Consider the following 21,644-nt stretch of genomic DNA (forward strand, 5'->3'; position numbering starts at 1 on the left):
TTATATCCCTAAATCTCATTTAATACGTAATACTTGCTTTCTCATGCTCTGACTTTTTAAGCGATTGATCCAATTATAGCTCACCTTCTGTATTCGTTTGCTTGATTCTTTGCAGGGCTCTTAGCTTGTCCCTCTATACCCTGTGTTCTAGGTAAACTGGAAGATTGGAAGCTTTGATTACATTCAAGCTAAATGTTTTTGACTGAAACAAAAAATATAAATGTCAAATACTTCATATTGCCTTGCATCACAAGACAGTGTTGTCTGGGCATTAGTGGTGCTAAGACTGGAGCTGGATTAAGATGTACTGTTATCTTACTCTCCTTGTGCCCTGAAAGAAGGACTCAGTGTAGAGGCGCTTTGGCATCACATGACTGTCCCATTCACTATCAACCATTTCTCTGAAGGTTTAATGAGCTCTTGATAATCCTTGCCTAAATCAATAATTTCCCTTTGGAGTCTCCTTTTCTATGTCAGCAGGTTTTATGCTATACTATTTTTTAAAGTTTTTATTTTAATTCCAGTTAGTTAATATACAGTGTTGTATTAGTTTCTGGTGTACAATATAGTGATTCAACAATTCCATACATCACCAGTGCTCATCAGACAAGTGCACTCCTTAATCCCCATCACCTATTTCTCCCATCCCCCCACCCACCTCCCCTCTGGTAACCATCAGTTTGTTCACTATAGTTAAGAGTCTGTTTCTTCTCTCTCTCCCTCTCTGTTTTTTTTCCCTTTGCTCATTTGTTTTGTTTCTTGAATTCTACATATGAGTGAAATCATATGGTATTTCTTTCTCGGACTTATTTTGCTTAGCATTATATTCTCTAGCTCCATCCATGTCATTGTGAATGGCAAGATTTCATTTCTTTTTTATGGCTGAGTAATATTCCTTTGTGTATAGATACCACATTGTCTTTATCCATTTATCTGTTGATGAACAAGTGCATCCATAATTTCACTATTGTAAATAATGCTGCAATAAACATAGGGATGCATGTAACCCTTTGAATTTGTGTTTTTGTATTTTGGGGGCAAATGCCCAGTAGTGCAATTGCTAGATTGTAGGGTAGTTCTATTTTTAACTTTTTGAGGAGCCTCCATACTGTTTTCCACTGTGGCTGCACCAGTTTGCATTCCCACCATCAGTGCAGGAGGGTTCCCCTTTCTCCGCATCCTCTCCAACACTTGCTATTTCTTGTGTTTTAGATTGTAGCCATTCTGACAGGTGTGAGATGATATCTCATTGTGGTTTTGATTTGCATTTCCCTGATGGTAAATGATGATGAACATCTTTTCATGTGTCTGTTGGCCATCTGGATGTCTTCTTTGGAGAAATGTCAGTTCATGTCTTCTGCCCATTTTTAACTGGATTATTTGTTTTTTGAGTGTTGACTTGTATAAGTTCTTTATATATTTTGGATACTAACCCTTTATTGGATATGTCATTTGCAGATATATTCTCCCATTCCATAAGTTGCCTTTTAGTTTTATTGTTTCCTTTGCTGTGCAAAGCTTTTTATTTTGATGTAGTCTCAGTAGTTTATTTTTTATTTCATTTCCCTTGCCTCAAGAGACATATCTAGAAAAAAGTTGCTATGCCCAATGTCAAAAAGGTTACTGCCTCTGTTTTCTTCTAGGATTTTTATGGTTTCAGGTCTTACATTTAGGTCTTTAATCCATTTTGAATTTATTTTTGTGTATGGTGTAAGAAAGTGGTCCAGTTTCTTTTTTTTTCCACATGTTACTGTCCAGTTTTCTCAACACCATTTGTTGAAGAAATTGTCCTTTTCCTGTTGGATACTCTTTCCTGCTTTGTCAAAGATTAATTGATCATATAGTTATGGGTTAATTTCTGGGTTTTCTACTCTGTTCCATCGGTCTCTGTGTCTGTTTTTATGCCAGTACCATACTGTTTTGATCACTATAGCTTTGCAATATAACTTGAAATCCAGAGTTATGATGTCTCCACCTTTGCTTTTCTTTTTCAAGATTGCTTTGGTTATTCAGGGTCTTTTGTGGTTCCATACAAAATTTAGGATTGTTTGTTCTAGTTCCGTGGAAAATGCTGTTGGCATTTTGTTTAACAGTATTTGTTCTTTAACAATATTTGTTCTTCCAACCCATGAGCATAGAATGTCTTTCCATTTCTTTGTGTTATCTTCACTTTCTTTCATCAGTGTTTTATAGTTTTCAGAGTATAGGTCTTTCACCTCTTTGGTTAGGTTTATTCCTAGGTATCTTATTATTTTCGGTACAATTATAAATGGGATTGGTTTCTTAATTTCTCTTTCTGCTGCTTCATTAGTGGTGTATAGAAATGTCACAGATTTCTGAACATTGATTTTGTATCCTGCAACTTCACTGAATTCATTTATCAGTTCTAGCAGGTGGAATCTTTCAGGTTTTCTATATGTAGTATCATGTCATCTGCAAATAGTGAAAGGTTTTACTTCTTTCTTTCCAGTTTAGGTGCCTTTTATTTCTTGTTGTCTGATTGCTATGGCTAGGACTTCCAGTACTATGTTGAATAAAAGTAGTGAGAGTGGACATCCTTGTCTTGTTCCTGACCTTAGATGAAAGGCTCTCAGTTTTTCCCCACTGAGGATGATGTTAGCTGTGGGTTCTTCATATATATAACCTTTTATTATGTTGAGGTATGTCCCCTCTCAACCTAATTTGTTGAGGGTTTTTATTGTGAATGGATGTTGTACTTGTCAAATTATGGTGCACTATTTATGTACTAGTTATGACATGAACCAAGTCATTAGCTTCTTGATCCTTGATTCCCTCACCTATAAAATGGGTATAAAAAATGTAACCAATTCACATAGCTGTTGGAAGTGTTATACGAAATGACCGTGTATCACCGGTGCCTGGTGAAATGTATGCATGCAATAAGCTTTGGTTATTTTTCATTATTGTGCTTTTCCTTATTTCAGCAGTGACAGCTTATGGAACATTATCATTGACTGCCAGTCTCAAGTCCTTGAAGCAAATGACAACATATCTGATAAATTGCTGCTAAGGAGTTGAGGCAGTTAGACTTTTGAAGAAAACTTATACCATTTTTTATTTTCATTTTTTAAAAGATTTTATTTATTTGAGAGAGAGAGCACATGCACAAGCAAGGGGTGGGGAAGGGGGAGAGGCAGAGGGAGAGGGAGAAACAGACTACCCGCTGAGCAGGGAACCTGACATGGGGCTCGATCCCAGGACCCAGGATCATGACCTGAGCTGAAGGCAGACACTTAGGCTGAGCCACCTAGGTGCCCCATTAAGGCAGATTGGAATTTGTTTCAAATAAAGGCTGCTCAGATTAGAATTTCCTAAGGCATATTATAAGAACCAGTAGGCCTCTAACATGCTCCCTGGGAGAAGGATGCCATTCTAAGATAACATCTGGGAAATGCTGTGTATTTTTTCCCACAAGTGGGGTTTCATTGTGCGTGGTATTAAGCTAAAGGTTCTGGAAAGCCTCTTGGCAAAGAAATCTCCTTTGATCAAGTATTTGCTTAATCAGGTATTTTCTAATCTATTTGCCTGTGGACACTACCCATCCCACCTCCGCTTTTATAAAACCAGGTAATACATATAAACATTATATTGAGCTGCCTTAGATTCTTCCAAAGGCTTGAATGAGGAGGGGCTCAAACTGCTGAGCTGACCCTCAGCGGAGAGTAGGAAGATATCTGCCCCTGGCTTTTGGATCCTACAAAGCCATGCAAATGAGCAGAGTTCTTAAGAGGTTTCATTTCCATGTTGGGGCAGATAGGGTAGAAATTAGAGAACCCATAGTAATGTGACAGCTAAACTCTCTTCCTTAGGTTGTCTCCAAACCTTACCAGGACTCCTGGAGGACCTCAGAGTCCATCTGTCCTTTAGGTGTCCCAGAACCATTGGGACTTGCCTAGGCTGACGGGAATGAGTTCATTGGCCTGATGCACAGAAACCAAAGTGCATAGAGGGTGTCAAGTTTCAGAGGAAGACAGAGGATTTAAAGTCAGACCAACAGGGGTCAATGTCTTAGCTGTGATAGGTATTCACCTGATCCCTGGCCAAATCCCTTACTCTCTCTGAACTACAGTTTCTTCATCTATATAATAGGGACAATTAAAGCACTTAGCTCAAACGGTTGTGAAATTTTTGTTAGATATATAAAAGCATTTTAAAAAATATGAAGTGTTATATAAAAGCTCATTAATTTAATGTTAATGTTAAGGTTATTCTTGCTGATCTTCATATTTGGGGGGTCTACTAGTCATTCTTTTATTCATTCAACTTGTCAAATATTTATTGAGCACTTTGCCACATACCAGACCCTAGGATTAGGTGCTGATGTAGAGTATAGAATAAAGCAAATCTGATCCCTGCCTTCTTGGAACTTACATTCTATAGTGGGAGACATATGATAAACAAATGTGCACACAAATAAGTGTATCATTATAGTCTCCTCTCCCCAGGTACTGATGTTATATTTTTTAAATGGGGATATTGCTTATACTCTCTATATAGATGCATTTTGATGGTATTATCCATGAACTGTTCACAGAAAATTCAGAAATGAATTTCTTATTTTAAATAAACAATAAGATTTTTAATATAGAACTAGAAGAGACCTTAGGAATAGTTTATCTCAATCCCTTCATTTTACAGAGAAGGAAAACTTGAAACCAGAATACTATAGAAATTTCCCCAGTCTGTGTATGCATGTGTGTGTGAGAGAGAGCGAGAAAGGGAGAGAGAGAGACCAGGGTCTCAATGCAGGAGTTAGAACCCTGATTTCTCTTCCCCTCATCAGTGCTTTCCACTTTGCTGGGGTCCATCTGAAAGGGCCAACTTGTATTTTAACAGTAAGTAATAATTACCACATTTTATACAATGGGTTTCAATTACTAGAAATTGGGGCCACAGCACAATTGATTTTTCCAAACTTTGCTCCATAAAACATTAATACTTTAATAGATGTTAGTAGGTTATCATTTTTTAAGTTGCTTGGTCAAATTAGTTTAAGAAACTATGCACCCACCCCCAACCCCTGCCTTTAGGAATCCAGAAATGAATATTGTGATTGTAAAAGATCATTCCTGAAGTAAGGAAGCCTCTTAACCATGTACAACTCAGCATTTCCCATACTTATTTGACTACAGAATCTATTTTGAATTATCTGACAATTAATGTGCTTACAATGTGCTGGCTGGGAAGTACAACCTTAGCATCAGTTTTGTTGGCTTCTTGGTAAAGTCTGTGAAAGCCTAATAGTAAACTAAGTTGTATCAGACAACTTTAAAAAGGGTAGCTTCTTTGGTCTTAGGACCTCAGGCTGACTGTGAATATAGCAGTAACACTTAGTAGGATGCATTTTCTTAAGTTGACCATGTCCTTTTAATCGAGGACCAGAATAGGAAACAATGGAAACTTAGTAAGAGTATGTTCTGATACCTCTTTGGAGGAAAACAATCCTCTTTAAGTTCTTAAGCATGATTTCAGGCCTTTAAAAAATGACTGTTTTTCTTTTTAGGCATCCACAAGCGCAGTGTTCTCCAAAAGGGTGTGATGTCTCCGCAGGACATTCACATAAGGTAGCTGGACATCTTGATTCTGAAGTGACTGTGTATCTTTGTTTCAGACTTGTCCAAGTCGATGGTTGGGAAGCCTATATGTGGCTGCTTGGTCAGGTCATCCAAACGTGAAACTGTTAGTGATATTTTGAAGTCTTTGAGACAAAAGCCCAGCTTGCTAAAGAACTTTGGTTCAGCAGAGAGACAGGGAGGTACAGTGAAGAGAGAATCAAAAGCCTGGAAATTTGCTGCTGAGAATAAATGCTAGCTGCTCCCTGAGGTGATTTGTCTGTGCACTCCACTCTCTACAGATGTTAGAGCCTCTTTTTGAGTAAGGACCCGAGGTTCTTTGGTAGCACTTTGATATCCTGCTCGAATTCAATATGTGAAATGGAGGCGTCTCTCTGTGACTTGGAGCCCACAGCAGGCTTTGAAGTCTGATCCAATTTTTGCTGCCTACTATTTGATGTTGAAAGGATGAAATGAAGAAAATGTACAGTTTTTGCCAGTAACTCTGCTGAGCATATGTAAGATTAAAAAAACAAAATCCTTTGGATGATGTACTTAGAAATGTTAAGTAGATTAATACCTTCCTATAGGTTTTCTTTTTTCTTTCTTAGGGATAAACATTAAGTATAGGAGAAAATCAGCACATAGCTATTTTTTATATTCTGGATTATAATTAATTTAAGAGGGGGCTAGGTTAACTTGTTCAGAGGAAGAAATAAATGAATTAAGCAAAAGGTGTTGAGACTCTGCTACTAATTGCCCCAAGGAGAGGACCTCCTCTCAATTCTCATGCAAGACAGGGGCAACTCACCGCATGACCCCAATATACTTAGCTTCTTCCCCATATCATCAGGGTTAAAGGTCCCTTAGTTAAATGGAGGCTGTGTCCTTAAGGCTACTTCATCCGAAGATAAAAGTAATGTTTCTCTTACTGGGTCTTTCCGAAGCATTCCGTTTCTGGGACTGATCTGCTGTCTTCTCAGACATGCCATGCTGCCCCAGGTCGCCCAGGACCAAGTCCCTCAAGAGGAGCCCCTGCAAAATCTGGTAAGAACATTTTGAACTGCATGCTGCTTCTACCTTTGGCGTGCTTGTGCACTTTTTGATGAGTTGTTTAGGCAGGACTGTCTAGAAGGTGGGACTCAGATAGTAATATGACCTAACATTAGCAAAAGTTCAGGTTTGTGCAACCATAAAGGCTGGAAGCAAAATGTGTATTAAAGGTAGCCATTTACTGCCTTCTCATGCCACTCAAGTTTACTTCTCTGAGGGAAGAAAATGAATATCAAAGGCCATTATTTCCCTTTGCCTGTTAAGAACCTCAAATTAGGCAATGGCTTCATAATTTCATTTTGTCAAAAGAAAGATAAACAGTTGACCAGCTTTCAGTGGAACAGATAATTTTGGGTCAAAATCTAGGGCTTAGTAAAGAATATGGATTTAGAGAGTAGTTCTGCTCTTTTGGCAACACTACCATTCTTTCAGCAAGAATACACACATCTTGCCACACTGCTTTGGGAAATAGCTATTTATGGCCCCTTTTCTAAATTCTTTGCTACAGAATATGGTGAAAGTTAGTTTGGGGGCTTATGTGTGGCTATACTGTGCAGCTTATATGTCCTTCTGGAAGATAAAATAGAAGCATGATCGTAAGAAATATTTATGAACCAGAAGATACTAAGAGCAGTGTGGACCATTCCTAAGAAAGAAACCTTTTCAACTTAAAATACTGACATTACACTTAATGTAAACCTCATCTGTTTTTCTGAAATATGCAGTAGGTTCTCAGGTCTCTCCAAATTTCTTCTTAGCCTGTTTTTCAGTGACAAAGTAGTACAATATGAAGTGGAAAATGTACAACAAATGTGTTAGGACCTTCAGTCTGTATGGAACTCAAACTCTTGGAAAGAGACAAGAGAGGACAACTGTACTATAGCAGAACCTTCTAAATGGGTATGCAGAAAATAATAAATCTGTCAAAGGGAATATTATCCGCACAGTGTTCAGTGTTTCCACACAGGCAGATAGTGTTTAGGAGTAAGGCCACAAAGAGGAGAGGTAGGAGTAGTGCAAAAAAAGAGGAAAATTTAGGGAAAAGACTGTGGTGGAGCAGAATCCATTATGCAAGAATTTGGTTGGCATTTGTCTCTATCCAAATGGACAATCTCTACCTTTTAATTGGGTTGTTTAGACCATTTATATTTAATGTGATTATTGATGTATTTTGGCTTAAATCTACCATCTTGCTATTTATTTTCAATTTGTCGCATCTGATCTTTGTTCTCTTTTGGCATTCTACTTTAAAATACACATAAAAAGAAAAATTTTAAGTATGATTGAGTAGCCAAAGGCACAGATTCTAGAGTGAGACCTGCCTGGATTCAAATCTCTGTTCTCCTGTGTAGTGTTAATTGAGTTATGAAACAGCTCCTTATCTCAGTACTTACACATGTAAAATGAGTAATTTGAAAAATTTCTTTAGATTTGCAACAATTTGAAAAAACTCTCAGATGAACTGCACAGTTTAGAAATGCTGAAAAAAATTAAGAAAAAGGTATTACTGTATGAAAACAGTATATAATACATATAACATACATCATATGTGTTAATCAACTGCTTATGTTACCAGTAAGGTTTCAGGTCAACAGTAGGCTATGAGTAGTTACATTTTTGATGAATCAAAAATTAGACATGGATTTTTGACTGTGCAGAGGTCAGCACTCCCAACCCCTGTGTTGTTGAAGGGCCAACTATAATTCCTTTTTATTGTATTCACAAAAGTATCTGACTGTGCAAATTGGAAATTAAAACAACCAACCCAAAACTGGTCTTTTAAAACAGTACAAGAAGTCTGAGAATAGGAGAGTTCCTGGCACTTAGTAAGTATTAACAATTGTTGAGTAAATAGATGAATAAATAAATATAAGGACAAATGTCTAAAGGATACATTTTTAAACAGTAAAATCAGATCAGGTCTGGATATATGCCTATCAGTCTAAATAATTTCACTGCTTGGATTAGTTGCAAAGTGATTGGGGGATGGTTGCACTTTTAAATGGGGTGGTTGGGGTTGGTTTCATTGAGAAGGCTTGAAAGTGGTGAACTAATTAGCCATGCAGTATTTGGGAGAATAGCATTCCAGGCAAAGGGAATACTATGGCAAAGGCCCTGAGGGGAGAGCCTGCATGGAATAGGTGAGGAGTAGAAAGAAGCCGATGTGATAGGATCTGGGAGAGCAAGAAGAATGGCAGGAGGTGAGGAGCCAGATGATACAGGTCAGCACTTCTTCTTCTTCTTTTTTTTTTTTTCCAACTTTTATTTATTAAGTCATCTCTACCCCCAGCATGTGGCTTGAACTCACATCCCCGAGATCAAGGGTTCCATGCTTGGGGCGCCTGGGCGGCTCAGTCAGTTGAGTGTCCAGCTCTTGATCTCAGCTCAGGTCTTGAGTTCAAGCCCCACACTGGGCTCTGTGCTGGGCGTGGAGCCTGCTTAAAAGAAATAAAAAATAAAACAAAATAAAAAGAATCGCATGCTCTACCGACTAAGCCAGTCAGGTGCCCGAGGTCCATACTTCTTAATGACTTAAGTACCCCAGGGATCTAGTTCATATGAAGATTCTGATTCAGTAGGTCTGTGTGGCTCTGAAGATTCTGCAACTCTGATAAGCTTCCAGGTGGTGCCAATATTGTTGCTCTGAGGCCCACAATAGTAAGGGTATAAACTCAGTGAAATGCAGAGTGCTGAGCATTTTCAGCACAGGAGTGACATGACCTGAGTTGTGTTTTAAAATGATTACTCCAGCCCGTGGGTTGAGGATAGACTACAGACCTCATCAGTGAATGAGATATTCTGGGTAAGTTTCATTTTCCAGACAGCTGAAACTTTCTGAAACCTATGACTCCCTTTCATACTAAGTGTAATGAACACAATTCTTTAGTGTCTCAGTACATGATCATTAACAATTATCACACTGGGCCGTAATGCAGAGAGAGTCCTAGAGACCATTGTGAAATGGGACCACCTACCCTTTCCTGTGATACCTCACCTAAGTGAGGTAGGTCTGCCCTTGGTTATCTTCTCATCTACAAGCAATACAAGTTATTCATATTTCTTTTTAAAATTTTTTTTAAGTAAGCTCTACACCTAGTGTGGGGCTTGAACTCATGACCCTGAGATCAAGAGCCGCATGCTCTACCAACTGAGCCAGCCAGGTGCCCCCATATTTCTTTTTGAAGGTCAGAAGGTCATTGCACTTGCTACATTGCACTTTAACTCCATTGGGTCTTAAAGCTGGAGCATGGCACATTTGTAGGGAGCTGAGGAGCGGGTGGAATTGCACTGGCCTCCCAAAGGAGACAGTTGGCAGTGCACTGTGTTGGGCTGTGGTAGAGCCCTCAGGGGGTGTCTGATGTCAGGTTTAGTGATCTGATTTGAGATCTTTCATGGCCTGTCCGCCCCACACTTCTTCCCAGTCTAATGCCATCTCCTTCATTATTTTTCTTTCTTGTTGCTCATTGCTAACTCTTACTGATTTTGGCATTGGTTCAGCTATCAGAAAGCAAACTTGGGCTCTGTTTTATCCTTGGAACTCTTAATCCTTAGGTTGACCAAACATCTCCATTTTCCTGGAACTGAAGGGTTTTCCAAGATGTGGGATTTTCAGTGCTAACACCAGGACAGTCCCAGGCAAATGGGGACAAGTTGGTCACCCTATTAAAATACTAGAAGTTGAACTTGATTTGGGGAGGAAATGTTTTTTTAATTAGATCACTGTTTCAGGCAAGACAAAGCCTTAGATCCATGTGACAGAATTGCCTCACACTGCCTGCCTGTGTTTGGAAGGGGTTACAAGCAGCTTGCCAAACAGCAAGCACTGTGACCATAAAGGGCTCAGATGTCATCCATTTGACCAAGAGAGCATGTTCCTACAATGGAGTCTCAAAGGCAACATAATCCCTATTGGGAAAGCACATGGAAACCAAACCCTATATGGAGGGAAGGCTGCTAGGCCTTTGGCCTGCATCTGATGCCATTATGGAATGCCACACACAAGACTTCGTGGCCTCTCTTACACCCTCACGTATGGGTAGTCTCTGGTACTCTGAATCCCTCCTCTTTTTGGCTTCCATTGGCCTGAGACATCTTTTCTCCTTGCCCAGGTGCCACAGAATTCACCGTAAACCCTCATCAGTGAGACTGGTTAAAGCCTGTCTCAGGACTTTTCTCAGTGAGATAGTAAAGGAATTACAGGCATAGAATTCTTATTCCATTAGCATGGGAAGTGGAAAAACCACCTCCTTGTTAAAGGATCTTTTTTGATGAGTGGTGCTCAAACTTCAGTGTGCATCAAAATCACTGTCATTCCATTGTCTCTGATTTGGGGTAGAGGAGAGGGGGAATTTGTGTTTTTATCAAATTCCCAGCTGACACCACACTGCTGGTCTGGGGACTACCCTTTGGGAACCACTGCTGTAGGCGTCCCCTATCTCTGCAATACTACACTGAGTCAGAAAAAGTGAACTGTATATGTATGGTTTTCTATTCATTCAACAAACACTTACTGAGCACCCACTGTATATCAACTGCAGGCCAGGAAGTGAAATAAGACACTTAGAGAATGTAATGTATTTCTAATATCTTGGTCTTTGCTGTTATTTTCCAAAGCAGGTTTGGGAATACACCAGTGTCCTTATTTATCTCAAGTGGCCTCATTAAATTCTCAGGAAGTTGTCAAGAACAAAGTTACAGTTATTTGTAACTTAGCTGTAGAGGAGGAGGAGGGGAGTGTTCCAGATTTTTATAAAGTGTCTCAGTTTCTAAAATTATTAGGAATTATTGCTTTTAAAGAATATTTCTATTTTATAAACTCTGCCAGGCTTTGCCAGCTTCTCTTAACACAAAATTGCTCTAAACCCCCCCAGATCTGAATATTTGCACGGATCTCTAATATGTATGTCATCACCATAATGTTTATGTTCTGGTTTTTTGCAAAAGAATTTAGGTAAGGCCAGCATAAGGATTGCACGGTTGGAGGCTTGTGGGCATGAGGGTAGAGGGTGGAAGGAGAAAGAAGAGAGGAGATTATAGCTCTCCGAATCCCAAACTTCATTTCTAATTTAGCCTGATTTATGTTAATCAGATACCTTTCTTCTTCTGCTTAAAAGACTTTCCTTGTTTTTACCAGATCTGGATTTGGGGTTGTTTTGTTTTTGTTCAGCTTTATTTTGTAATTCTGGAGAATGTGAGCGGAGTGCTGGCTGGCTGTCGTGACTGTTTACCCCAACAGAGGCTTCTGTCCAAAACTGACTTTTAGGAGGAACTTTGTAGGTTAACTACCAAGAGGAGAACATTCGTTTTAGCACCCCATTTTCCCTGAAATTTGGGGATCTGGAGGATAAGGAGAAGGGACACAGTCCACAGAGGTCAGCACCACCACCCGTTGAGGCGGCAAGATCCTGACCCTGCCTGAGGAGTTGAGGCTGGAGGAGAAGTGGCCACAGCCCAGGCGGTCAATTGTCAGCCACCATTCCCAAGGCCACATGGCTCACGGAAGGCCTTGTGACAGTCTGTTCTCATTCCTGCAACTCATTAAAGCACGTTATGAAGTTGCATAGTTTGGGGCCATTATTTCTGCTTAGACTGTGACTGCAAACATATCCGAGGAAAGTTCAGCAGGAACTTTTCCGGTGCTTTCCCGAGTGTGTCAGGTCAAGATGCACTTTTTGCAGATGCCAAGTGAGGTTCTGGCATTGACCCAGGACATCAGGAGCACAGCTGCCAAACAACACGAGGCGGGGTGTGTGAGGCGAGTTAGGGTACTTGGCTTCCAGAATGGGATGCTGAGGGCATGGCTATAAAACGTGCTGAGAGGAATTTTATTTTTAAATTCTTTTCTACTTGATGTATTTGGAACAGCACATACTCTATAGACTACCCTGTTAACCTTGGCTGCCTCGTTTGTTTTATTTTAAAGGATTCTTTTCAACTTTAAAATTAAACATACAGTTGTATAGTGGTAGGAGTGAGGAGTGGAGTGGTTTTTCTTTTTACTTTTGCTTGTTTTCCAAGATTAGGAGTAATACATTTTTTTTTTGAATTCATAGAATTTTTTTTTTAGTAGTTTGTGAATTTCAGAAAATTGAACAAAGTGAGGAATTCTCATATACCCCCTTATGTCTTCCCCTCCCCCCAAGTTTCCCCTATTATTAACATCTTGCATTATTGTGACTCAGTTGTTACAATGATGAGCCAATATTGATACGTTATTAACTAAAGTCCAGAATTCATATTAGGGCTTACTCTTTGTGTTGCACAATCTGAGTTTTGACAAATGTATTGACATGTATCCACCACTGTAGTATCATACAGAGTAGTTTCACTTGCCTAAAAATCCCTTGTGGCTCTACCTATTTCTCCCTCCCTCCCCCCCACCCTAAACTCGTAGCAACCTCTATTTGGGGGGTGAGGGTGGGAGTTGTTGTTTTTTGTTTGTTTGGTTTTTTTCTTTTACTGTTTACAAAATGTCCCTTTTCCAAATGGAAATATACTTGGAATAATACAGTGCACAACTTCTTCAAATTGCCTTCTTTCAGTTAGCAGTATGCATTTGAGCTCTTCCATGTCTTGCGGGGCTTGATAGTCCATTTCTTTTTATTGCTGAAAATACTCTTGTGTGGATGTTTATCCATTGTGTGGATTATTTGTCCATTCACCTCTTAAAGGCCATCTTAGTTGCTTCCAGGTTTTGGCAATTATGAATAAAGCTGCTGTAAACATTTTTGTTCAGGTTTTTGTGTGAATATAAGTTTTCAACTCTTTGGGGTAATACCAGAGAGTGTGATTGCTAGATTATATGGTAAGAGTATGTTTAGCTTTGTAAGAAGCTGCCAAACTGTCTTGCAAAATAGCTGTGCCATTTTGTATTCCCACCAGCAGCGAATAAGAGTTCATATTGCTCCATGTCCTCACCAGCATTTGGTATTATCAGTGTTTTGGATTTTAGCCATTTTAATAGGTGTGTAGTAGTATCTCATTATTGTTTTAATTTCTATTTCCCTGATGACATATGATTTGAAGCAACTTTTCACATGCTTATTTGCCACCTGTATGTCTTCTTTGGTGAAGTATCTGTCTAGATCTTTTTCCCATTTTTAAATTGTCATTTGTCTTCTTATTGTTAAGTTTTAAGAATTCTCTGTATATTTTGGATACCAGTCCTTTGCCAGATATGTTTTACAAATGTTTCTCTCAGTCTGTGGCTTGTCTTTTCATTGTTTAAATAGTGTCTTTAGTAGAGCAGTAATTAATCTTTTATGTGTGTATAATTAGGAAGAAAAATGTTTTCAAATCAACCTGACTCCCATCTTGGCTTAGCACCCATTCTGCATCCAAGGAAGTAAGAGTAGTCTGAGAGGAACAAGGTGATCTGTCATTTAGATGTTGAACATATGAGAACCTGACACAAGTGTGTTCCCCAAATGAAATATAATCAATTTTAAATGTTATAGGGAGGCAAGACAGACATAGTTCAAAAGTAAGTAAGAAAAAAATATGAGTATATGCAGAACCATGCTAAGATTTTTTTTCCAGTTTCCATTTTTCTATGAGTTTCCTGTTTCCTTGCTACTTATACTTCTTAAGTAACTAGTATTCCTAAAATGACCAGGAAAACTCCAGTTGTCAGCTTCTGGTAAAAACTGTATTTAGCAGAAGAAAAATTATTGGCTTAAGTCAGAGAGGGCTGGGAGAGAGTGAAATACATCCTTATTACTTATTCTTTCAGATAGTCTGCAGGTGTTTATTGAGCACCTACTAAGTGGCAGGCACTGTGCTGGGTGCTGGTGGTATACAAGGCGGCAGGATCCAGGCTTGTCCGTGTGAAGTTTACATTCCAAGAGGGAAATGGACAAGGTACTCCAAAATCAAGTCTCCTTTGACGGAGGTGTTAATAAGAGTGAGCACTGGATCTGAGCTCCAACAAGGATACTGGGTCTCAGAGGAGTGGAGAAGGGCCAGATAGGCTTAAACCAAAGTGGGGGGTGGGGTGGGGGGAGGACCAAGAATCAGCCAGGCAAAGAGGGGAGAAAGGTGTTCCAGCCCTCTGTTCCCTTTCCACACCAGGAACAGCTCACATGGTAGAGAGAGGAGATTTTGGTTGTTCTTGTTTTTATATTTTTTAAAATTCTGAAATGTAACATGCCTACAGAAAAAAAAAAACATTTAAAACAGAGATGGACAGTGTAAGGAATTATTATAAAGGAAGCCCACACATAACTACAACTGAGATCTCAAAAAGAATTTGCCCACACCTCAGAAATGTTCTGCACACCCTTTCCTGATAATGACTCTCATTTTCTTCCTAAGTATGCATCCTAAATATCATAGTTCCATTTTGCCTGTCTTTAAACTTTGCATAACTAAAATCACACAGCATGTATTCTTTGGTTTTTAGCTTTTTCTTCTTTTTTTTTCCCTTAACATTACATTTTTTAAGATTAACTTGTTTATTTTCATTGCTATAGAGTATCCTACTTTATGAATCCAGTCTTCTGTCACTGGGTATATGGGTTGCTTCCAGTTTAGAGCTCTTATAAAAAAGATGTCCACGGATGGTGGTCCCACACTCTCGGCATATAGCACAGCAGGCTTTGGAGTCAAGCAGACTTAAATGGACATCTCAGCCCTGCCACTCGAACAGCTTTGTGACTTTGGGCACATTACTTAACCTCTCTGTGCCTCTTTCTTGTCATCTGTAAAATAGGAATAATAAAAATACCTATAACATGGCATATGCATGTACAGTGCTTCACACAATACTTGGCATATAGTAAGCATTCAACAGAAGTTTGCTCCTGCATGGGGTTCTGTTTCTTATTCATGGGAATATTTCATTTTTCTTTGGGTAAGTTCTCTACCGAGTTTCTATGGCCTGACTTATCTGGATCTGGAATTATAGAAGCCTTTGAAATACTTCTCCTCAACCCTCTTATTTTACAGATGAGGAAACTGAGTCCCGGTTGGTCAATACAGAGCTGGGTTCTAGGGAGAAATCAAGGAAATGGTGCCTTTGGACCACTCTCATGGCCGAGACTATTCTTGATGGTTCTTTGGACAACCATTTTAGCTTCTCACATGTATTTTCCTCTTTGTTCTACAAAGGAAGAGGGGAAAATAGAAAGCTCAAGGGGTTGAACAGTTAGCTCTATGGGCAGCAGTAGACTGTGAAGTCTGTTACTTTATGCCCAAGCTATTTGATTGTTTGTGTATTGGTCAGGGTATACGATTTCATGGGCTCTCTCCTGGTTAGGTTCAGAGGCAAGCAGGCAAAATAAGGGACATAAAACCATGCCTCGGGGACTATTGGCATGAGGTTTAGGTGTCTGTTTAGCTTGGACTGCTGTCAGATTTACATTAAAATTACTTGTTATTTTTTTAAAAGAATAGATATATTTCTTTTTGAACTATAAAGATGAAGTTGGGGTAATGACAGGAAGGAAAAATTCAAGATAAACAACTGACATTAAATGAGTCCACAATTTACTTCCAAGCAAGAACAATTCACAGTGACTTTCTCTTCCCCTGCTTCAAGTCTGCATTCTATCCTAAACTAGACTTCTCTGAGCAATGCCCACCACCAGCCCCAAACCTTTCCGGTCTTATATTTTGCCTGTCTTTCCAGGACTTTGCTGGCATTTAACCCTTTGATTAGCCTGAACTTCCTTGGTCTCTGATCCACATTCCTAAGAATTTGTGCATGTGTGTGTGTGTGTGTATGTGTGTGTGTTTATATGTGTGTGATGCTCTGGCAACTTTGAGGGAACTCCAAGTCAGGACTTGTCCTTCAAAAATAAGACTCCAGGGGCACCTGGGTGGCTCAGTCGGTTAAGCGTCTGCCTTCAGCTCAGGTTATGATCCCAGGGTCCTGGGATGGAGCCCCATTTCAGGCTCCTTGCTCAGTGGGGAGCCTGCTTCTCCCTCTCCCCTCTGCCTGCCACTCCCCCTGTTTGTATTCTCTCTCTCTCTCTCAAATAAATAAAAATCTAAAACAACAACAACAATCAACAACAACAACAACAAAAATAAGACTCCAGATTATCAGTTTAACTCATGAGAATAGAGCCTGGCACAAGGTAAGCACTTAATAAACATTTAGCTGCTGCTGTGATTTCTTACCCCTCAAATGAGAATCACTTCTGAAAGTAGCAATTTCCAAGTTAACAACTCCTCCTTTCCTTTCAAATTGTCAAGACTTATGGAGTATGCTAAGATTTCTATAAACCGCTTTTGGTTTTTCCTCGATGTCACCACAAGTCTCAAGAGTTTATCACCTTGAACCTTTACTGCATTTAAGAAGAGTGGGACTAATTTGTTGGTATTTTCTGGGTCTGGCAATTTGTGTAATGGGAGGAGTTCTGTTTCATTAATCCACCTAAGTGGTATAAGGACTATACCCCTCCCACCAACTCAGATCTCCATTTCCTTTCTTCACTATCCAAAAGGGTCTATTCAGCTGCTTAGCAGTGAGCAATTAGAACAGCCAGTCTACCTAGACATTAGGCTGGGTTTGTCTGACGTATACATGAAGACTCCGTGTTCCCAAAGGGACCCTTCCTTTTTAAAGGAAGAAATTAATGATATCCCTTTTCATTAAATCGGTGCCAAGTATTTTCTCTAAGCAGCCTATTTAAAAGAACAAATTCAAACAGGTCCAAGAAACAAATGCAAGAGATCTACAAAGCTCTTAAGGGATGAGTTTACATACTATCCTAATTTCAAAGGAGAAGTTTTTATGCCTGGACACAATGGCTGGGCTCTCCCAATGGGCACACACCAACTTTAAATGTCAAACTCTGCATTTATGCAGAAATCAGATAAGTGCAAAGAGCTCTAGACTTGTTTCTGTTCTTAACTGATTTGTCCTCCAAAGGACACTTCATATGCTAACTCATTACACAAGGTCCTGAATGTTTGGGGTGTGGGTGGGGGACAGAACATCCAAGGATCCACTCCAAATCTCCGAGGATCAAATTACAAAGTGTCCATTCCATTTGTCCTTCACTGCTCTATTTACCCATGCTCAGGATAGTTCAGCTCACAGCATCACACTTGTACTCTGCCTTCTGATTTTCAACTTGGGTTGCCACCTGGGGACCAGAGCTCTTCTCGTCTCTTTTGGGCTGGTCATGCCTTACTCTAGATTACATCCTCTTAATCCGTCCATTAATGGAACCCCCACTTCATGTCACAGTTTCTATTTAACACTGTGGGGAGGCACTGGAAAAAAGTACATCCTGTTGTCTCTCCCCTTAGGGAGTTAGAATAGATGCTCCCTTTAACCTATCACTCTGAGCAAATCAACCCAAATGAGCATAAGGGACACCTATAAATAACTGCTGAGTGATTAGAGGATAGAACACACACTGCGTAAAGGCTTTGCTTACATTATCTGTAACCAGCAAATTATAAGCATTGACCTTAGAGTGATTATTGTCTCTTCAGCATTTCTGACAAATGGTCAACCAGGATGGTTTCATACAGTTTTTTGCAGACCTTCTTACATCATGAGCCTCTTGGAGAAGCTAATGGAATCCATGTACTCTGACCCTAGAAATATGTTGTATATAATTTCAAGGACTCTTTGAACACCTTCATGTTCTATCAGTGTCTTCATCCCTGGTTAAGAATCTCTATCCTAGTGAGAGGAATTGGCTAATTTTGAAGACTATCAATTTCATGGTTAGAAACCTTAATAGAAGGGTTTCTTTTTTCTTCCCAATAACTGAACAAAAAAAAAGACTACTTCTTTTAATATATGGTAGTTCTTCAAATATTTTTAGAATGCTATAGCTTTCTCAGACTTCTGTTTGAGTTCTTTGGCTCTATAATTCATCAAATGACCCTTAAAAGCCGTGGCTTCATTCAGGAAAGTTTTGTGCCAGAATCTAAGGCCTTGGGTCTAGACTAGAAGATGCACGTGCATCTAAAAAGGATAGGGCTATGGCTTCTCAGAAATGCCAAGGCAGGTTACTATAGTCTTTTCCTTCTTCATTAATAAAGAAAAAATTTGATCCCTTTTAAAAAATTAAAAACCTCCAAATTCTTGAAAAGACTGAAACATTGAGCCCTGTGTTTATTTCTCCATCATCTTAGCCCTTTTTTTATCAAAAAAATATTGCTTATCTATTGCTCAGTTTTTCATATTTAATAGAGAAGGAGGATTTTTTTTTTAGATTTCATTTATTTATTTGAGAGAGAACTTTTTAGAGAGAACGAGAAAGCACAATAGGGGGAGGGGCAGAGGGAGAGGGAGAAGCAGGCTCCCCACTGAGCTGGTAACCTGATGCAGTGCTCAATGCAGGACTCAATCCCAGGACCCTGGGATCATGAACTGAGCCCAAGGCAGATGCTTAACCGACTGAGCCACCCAGGCACCCCTAAGAAGGAGGATTCTTAAGAAAATTCTAGAATGAAAGTTGGAAATAAAAATTGAGATAAAATCATTTAACACTTTACTTTGAACTCCCTGCAAAGCGGGGTTAATGTCTTCTGAGCCACTTTTAAATGCTCAGATAATTTATGCGCAACATATAGTTGTATTGTTGCTCTCCTTGAAAGCAGTTTTTTCCTGATTCTCATTAATACCAACCTGAACTTAGATGCTACCCTAGGACTTCTGAGGCTATTAATTTTAATAAGAACAATAATGGTCCCCAGAATCTCATATGTTGTGTTTTGGAGATTTAAAATGGTCTTTAATTTTTCTTTTATTAAAGGCTGTATTATAACTATGTAGACTTTAGAGAAGAATCAGAATACAGGGGGAAAAAACCCACAAAACTCATAAAACCTCCAAATAACAACAAACCTGACTGAATGTCTAGAGATAAGGCATTTGGATTTGGTTTTAGGCAGTAAATTAGCCCTCACAGAAAGATGAGTAGGTTAAACCAAGTCATGCCTGAATTCCCTAAAGTTACAGGATTCTATAATGAGAAGATGCCAGGGGTGAAAAATGAAGTTCTGTGCACTGACAGATATTTATCATCTTCCCCACCACCAGTAAAATGATTGCAGTCTCTGCTAAATTTAAGAAGTGTTTTTCAAGATTTGATTGTGATCCCCACTTGAACATTTTACATACTTCCCTTAAGTCTACTCACCCCTTGAAAGTGTTTTCCTGCCCATCCTGTTATTACAGTTGATGCTCTTTACCTTGACATGGAGGCTGGCAGGTATGGGCCTATGGCCTTTCCTTAAATCCTAGAATATATGTGTGTGTGCATGTGTGTATAAAACAAGGAATGTATTGGACAGAACAAATTAGGATAAATTGGGTGTTGTTTAATTAAAGAGATTAAACTAAGAGGTTATGGGCAGGAGTAGAGCTGTTACCACACATACATACCTAAAGGGGCAAAGAAAGCGTGTGGCATCTGGAACCCAGAAGGAGAGGGCCACGTGAGGAGGGGGCCTTGAGAAGAGAGATGACTTTTAGCAAAGGACATATTCAACACAAGACAACACCAGAGAGAGGGAGCTGGGAAATAAGAGAATATTTTCTTTCTTTCCTCACTCTCTTCCTTCCCTCTGATTTCTTGCTAGGGCTCTCTAGTGGCCAAATCACTGGGAAGCCAGCGTAGTCCATACAGATCAGCTTCTGGGGCAGAGAAGATGGTGGAAATGGATGGAAAATGGATCTGTAAGGGAGGAATGCTACATCACTTAAAAGGACCCAATATAGAGGTGCCTGGGTGGCTCAGTCGGTTAAGCGTCCAACTCCTGATTTGGGCTCAGGTCATGATCTCAGGGTTGTGAGATCAGGCCCTGCATCGGGCTCCACGTGCTGGATGCGGAGCCTGCTTAAGATTCTCTCTCTCCATCTGTGACTCTGCATCCCCCTCAAAAAAAAAAAAAAAAAAGGAGCCCAATATAACTTTAATTCCTAATATAAAGTTCACACCATATCCCATAGAAATGAAAAATACTTATCTGGAAGATTTTTTTTAAATAGTGCATCAGTTAGGAGTTGTTCTCTGCTTTAATAAACAGACACTGAAATACAGTGACTTCGATAGACAAATGTTTACTTTCTTTATGTCACCAGAAGTCCAGGGAGGGTAGGCAGTTTCTGGCATTGGTTCAGAAGATCAAGAATGTTAGGCGAGGCCAAGCCTCTGCAACTCCCCTGCCTTTTCTTTCATGATCCCAAGAAGACTGTTAGAGATCCAATCATCATGGCTACTTTCTTTGCAAAAGGGCAAAAAGGATTTTCCTAGAAGCCCTACCCAGTGACTTCTGTTTACATCTCATGGGCCTCCTTTATCTACAAGAGAAGCTGGAAAACATAGTTGATCACATTGTGCCCCATATGATATAAGGGTTCTGTTGCAAAAGAAACAGGAAAGAATGGAAGTTGAATAGACAATTAGTAGTAATTATCCTAGGTAGAATTTAAAAGGCGAAAGATTTATACGATCTGAAGAGAAACCAGAGTATCCTAGGTAGAATTTAATCATCTGAGGCACATATGCCCAGGACATTGTCTCATGCTTGTTTCTGAACTTGGGAATTCTCAAGTCCTATGAATCAGATATTCCCTCCTGAATGATGAGAGTTAGCCTCACTCCTTCATGGAATGTCAAGGCCTGCAGGCAAGAAAAAGGCCACTTACAAGAGATGGCTATAAAATTCCAAAGCACATATTCAAGTGTCTTGTGGAGAAAGTTTGTGCAAACAAAATGAAGCTATTTCTGGTAGAGTCTAGAAGTAGGAGAAATGGAAAAGACACATCTTATTAGAATGCTGGTGGAAGTATAAAGGAACAGTTTTTGTGCAAAAATATTTTGCCGTGTATATTGAGAGCCTTTAAAAAATTATTCAAATCCTTTATGCCAATAATTTGCCCTTCTAAAACATCCAGAAAAAGGAGAACAATTAAGTAAATTTGATACAGCTCTATTGTAGAATAATATATGATGATTAAAAACTACATTTATAAAGCATGTAAGATAGTATACATAAATTGGTTTTATTGTCATAATAGCCTAAGGTTCTGCTGTGGTTTTGCCT

General features: G+C 39.4%; 1 protein-coding gene across 1 annotated transcript in view; it reads left to right on the plus strand.

Annotated features, from left to right (window-relative positions):
- MYO3B (myosin IIIB) overlaps positions 1 to 21,644 on the plus strand; it is a 394,785-nt gene that overhangs the window by 304,433 nt on the left and 68,708 nt on the right. Inside the window, exons 30-31 of the mRNA XM_078070027.1 lie at positions 5,525 to 5,585; positions 6,521 to 6,620. Of these exons, the coding sequence (XP_077926153.1) occupies positions 5,525 to 5,585; positions 6,521 to 6,620 (161 nt within the window). The remainder of the gene's footprint in view (positions 1 to 5,524; positions 5,586 to 6,520; positions 6,621 to 21,644) is intronic.

Source organism: Halichoerus grypus, chromosome 4 (assembly GCF_964656455.1).
Source record: "Halichoerus grypus chromosome 4, mHalGry1.hap1.1, whole genome shotgun sequence".
Lineage (NCBI taxonomy): Eukaryota > Metazoa > Chordata > Mammalia > Carnivora > Phocidae > Halichoerus > Halichoerus grypus.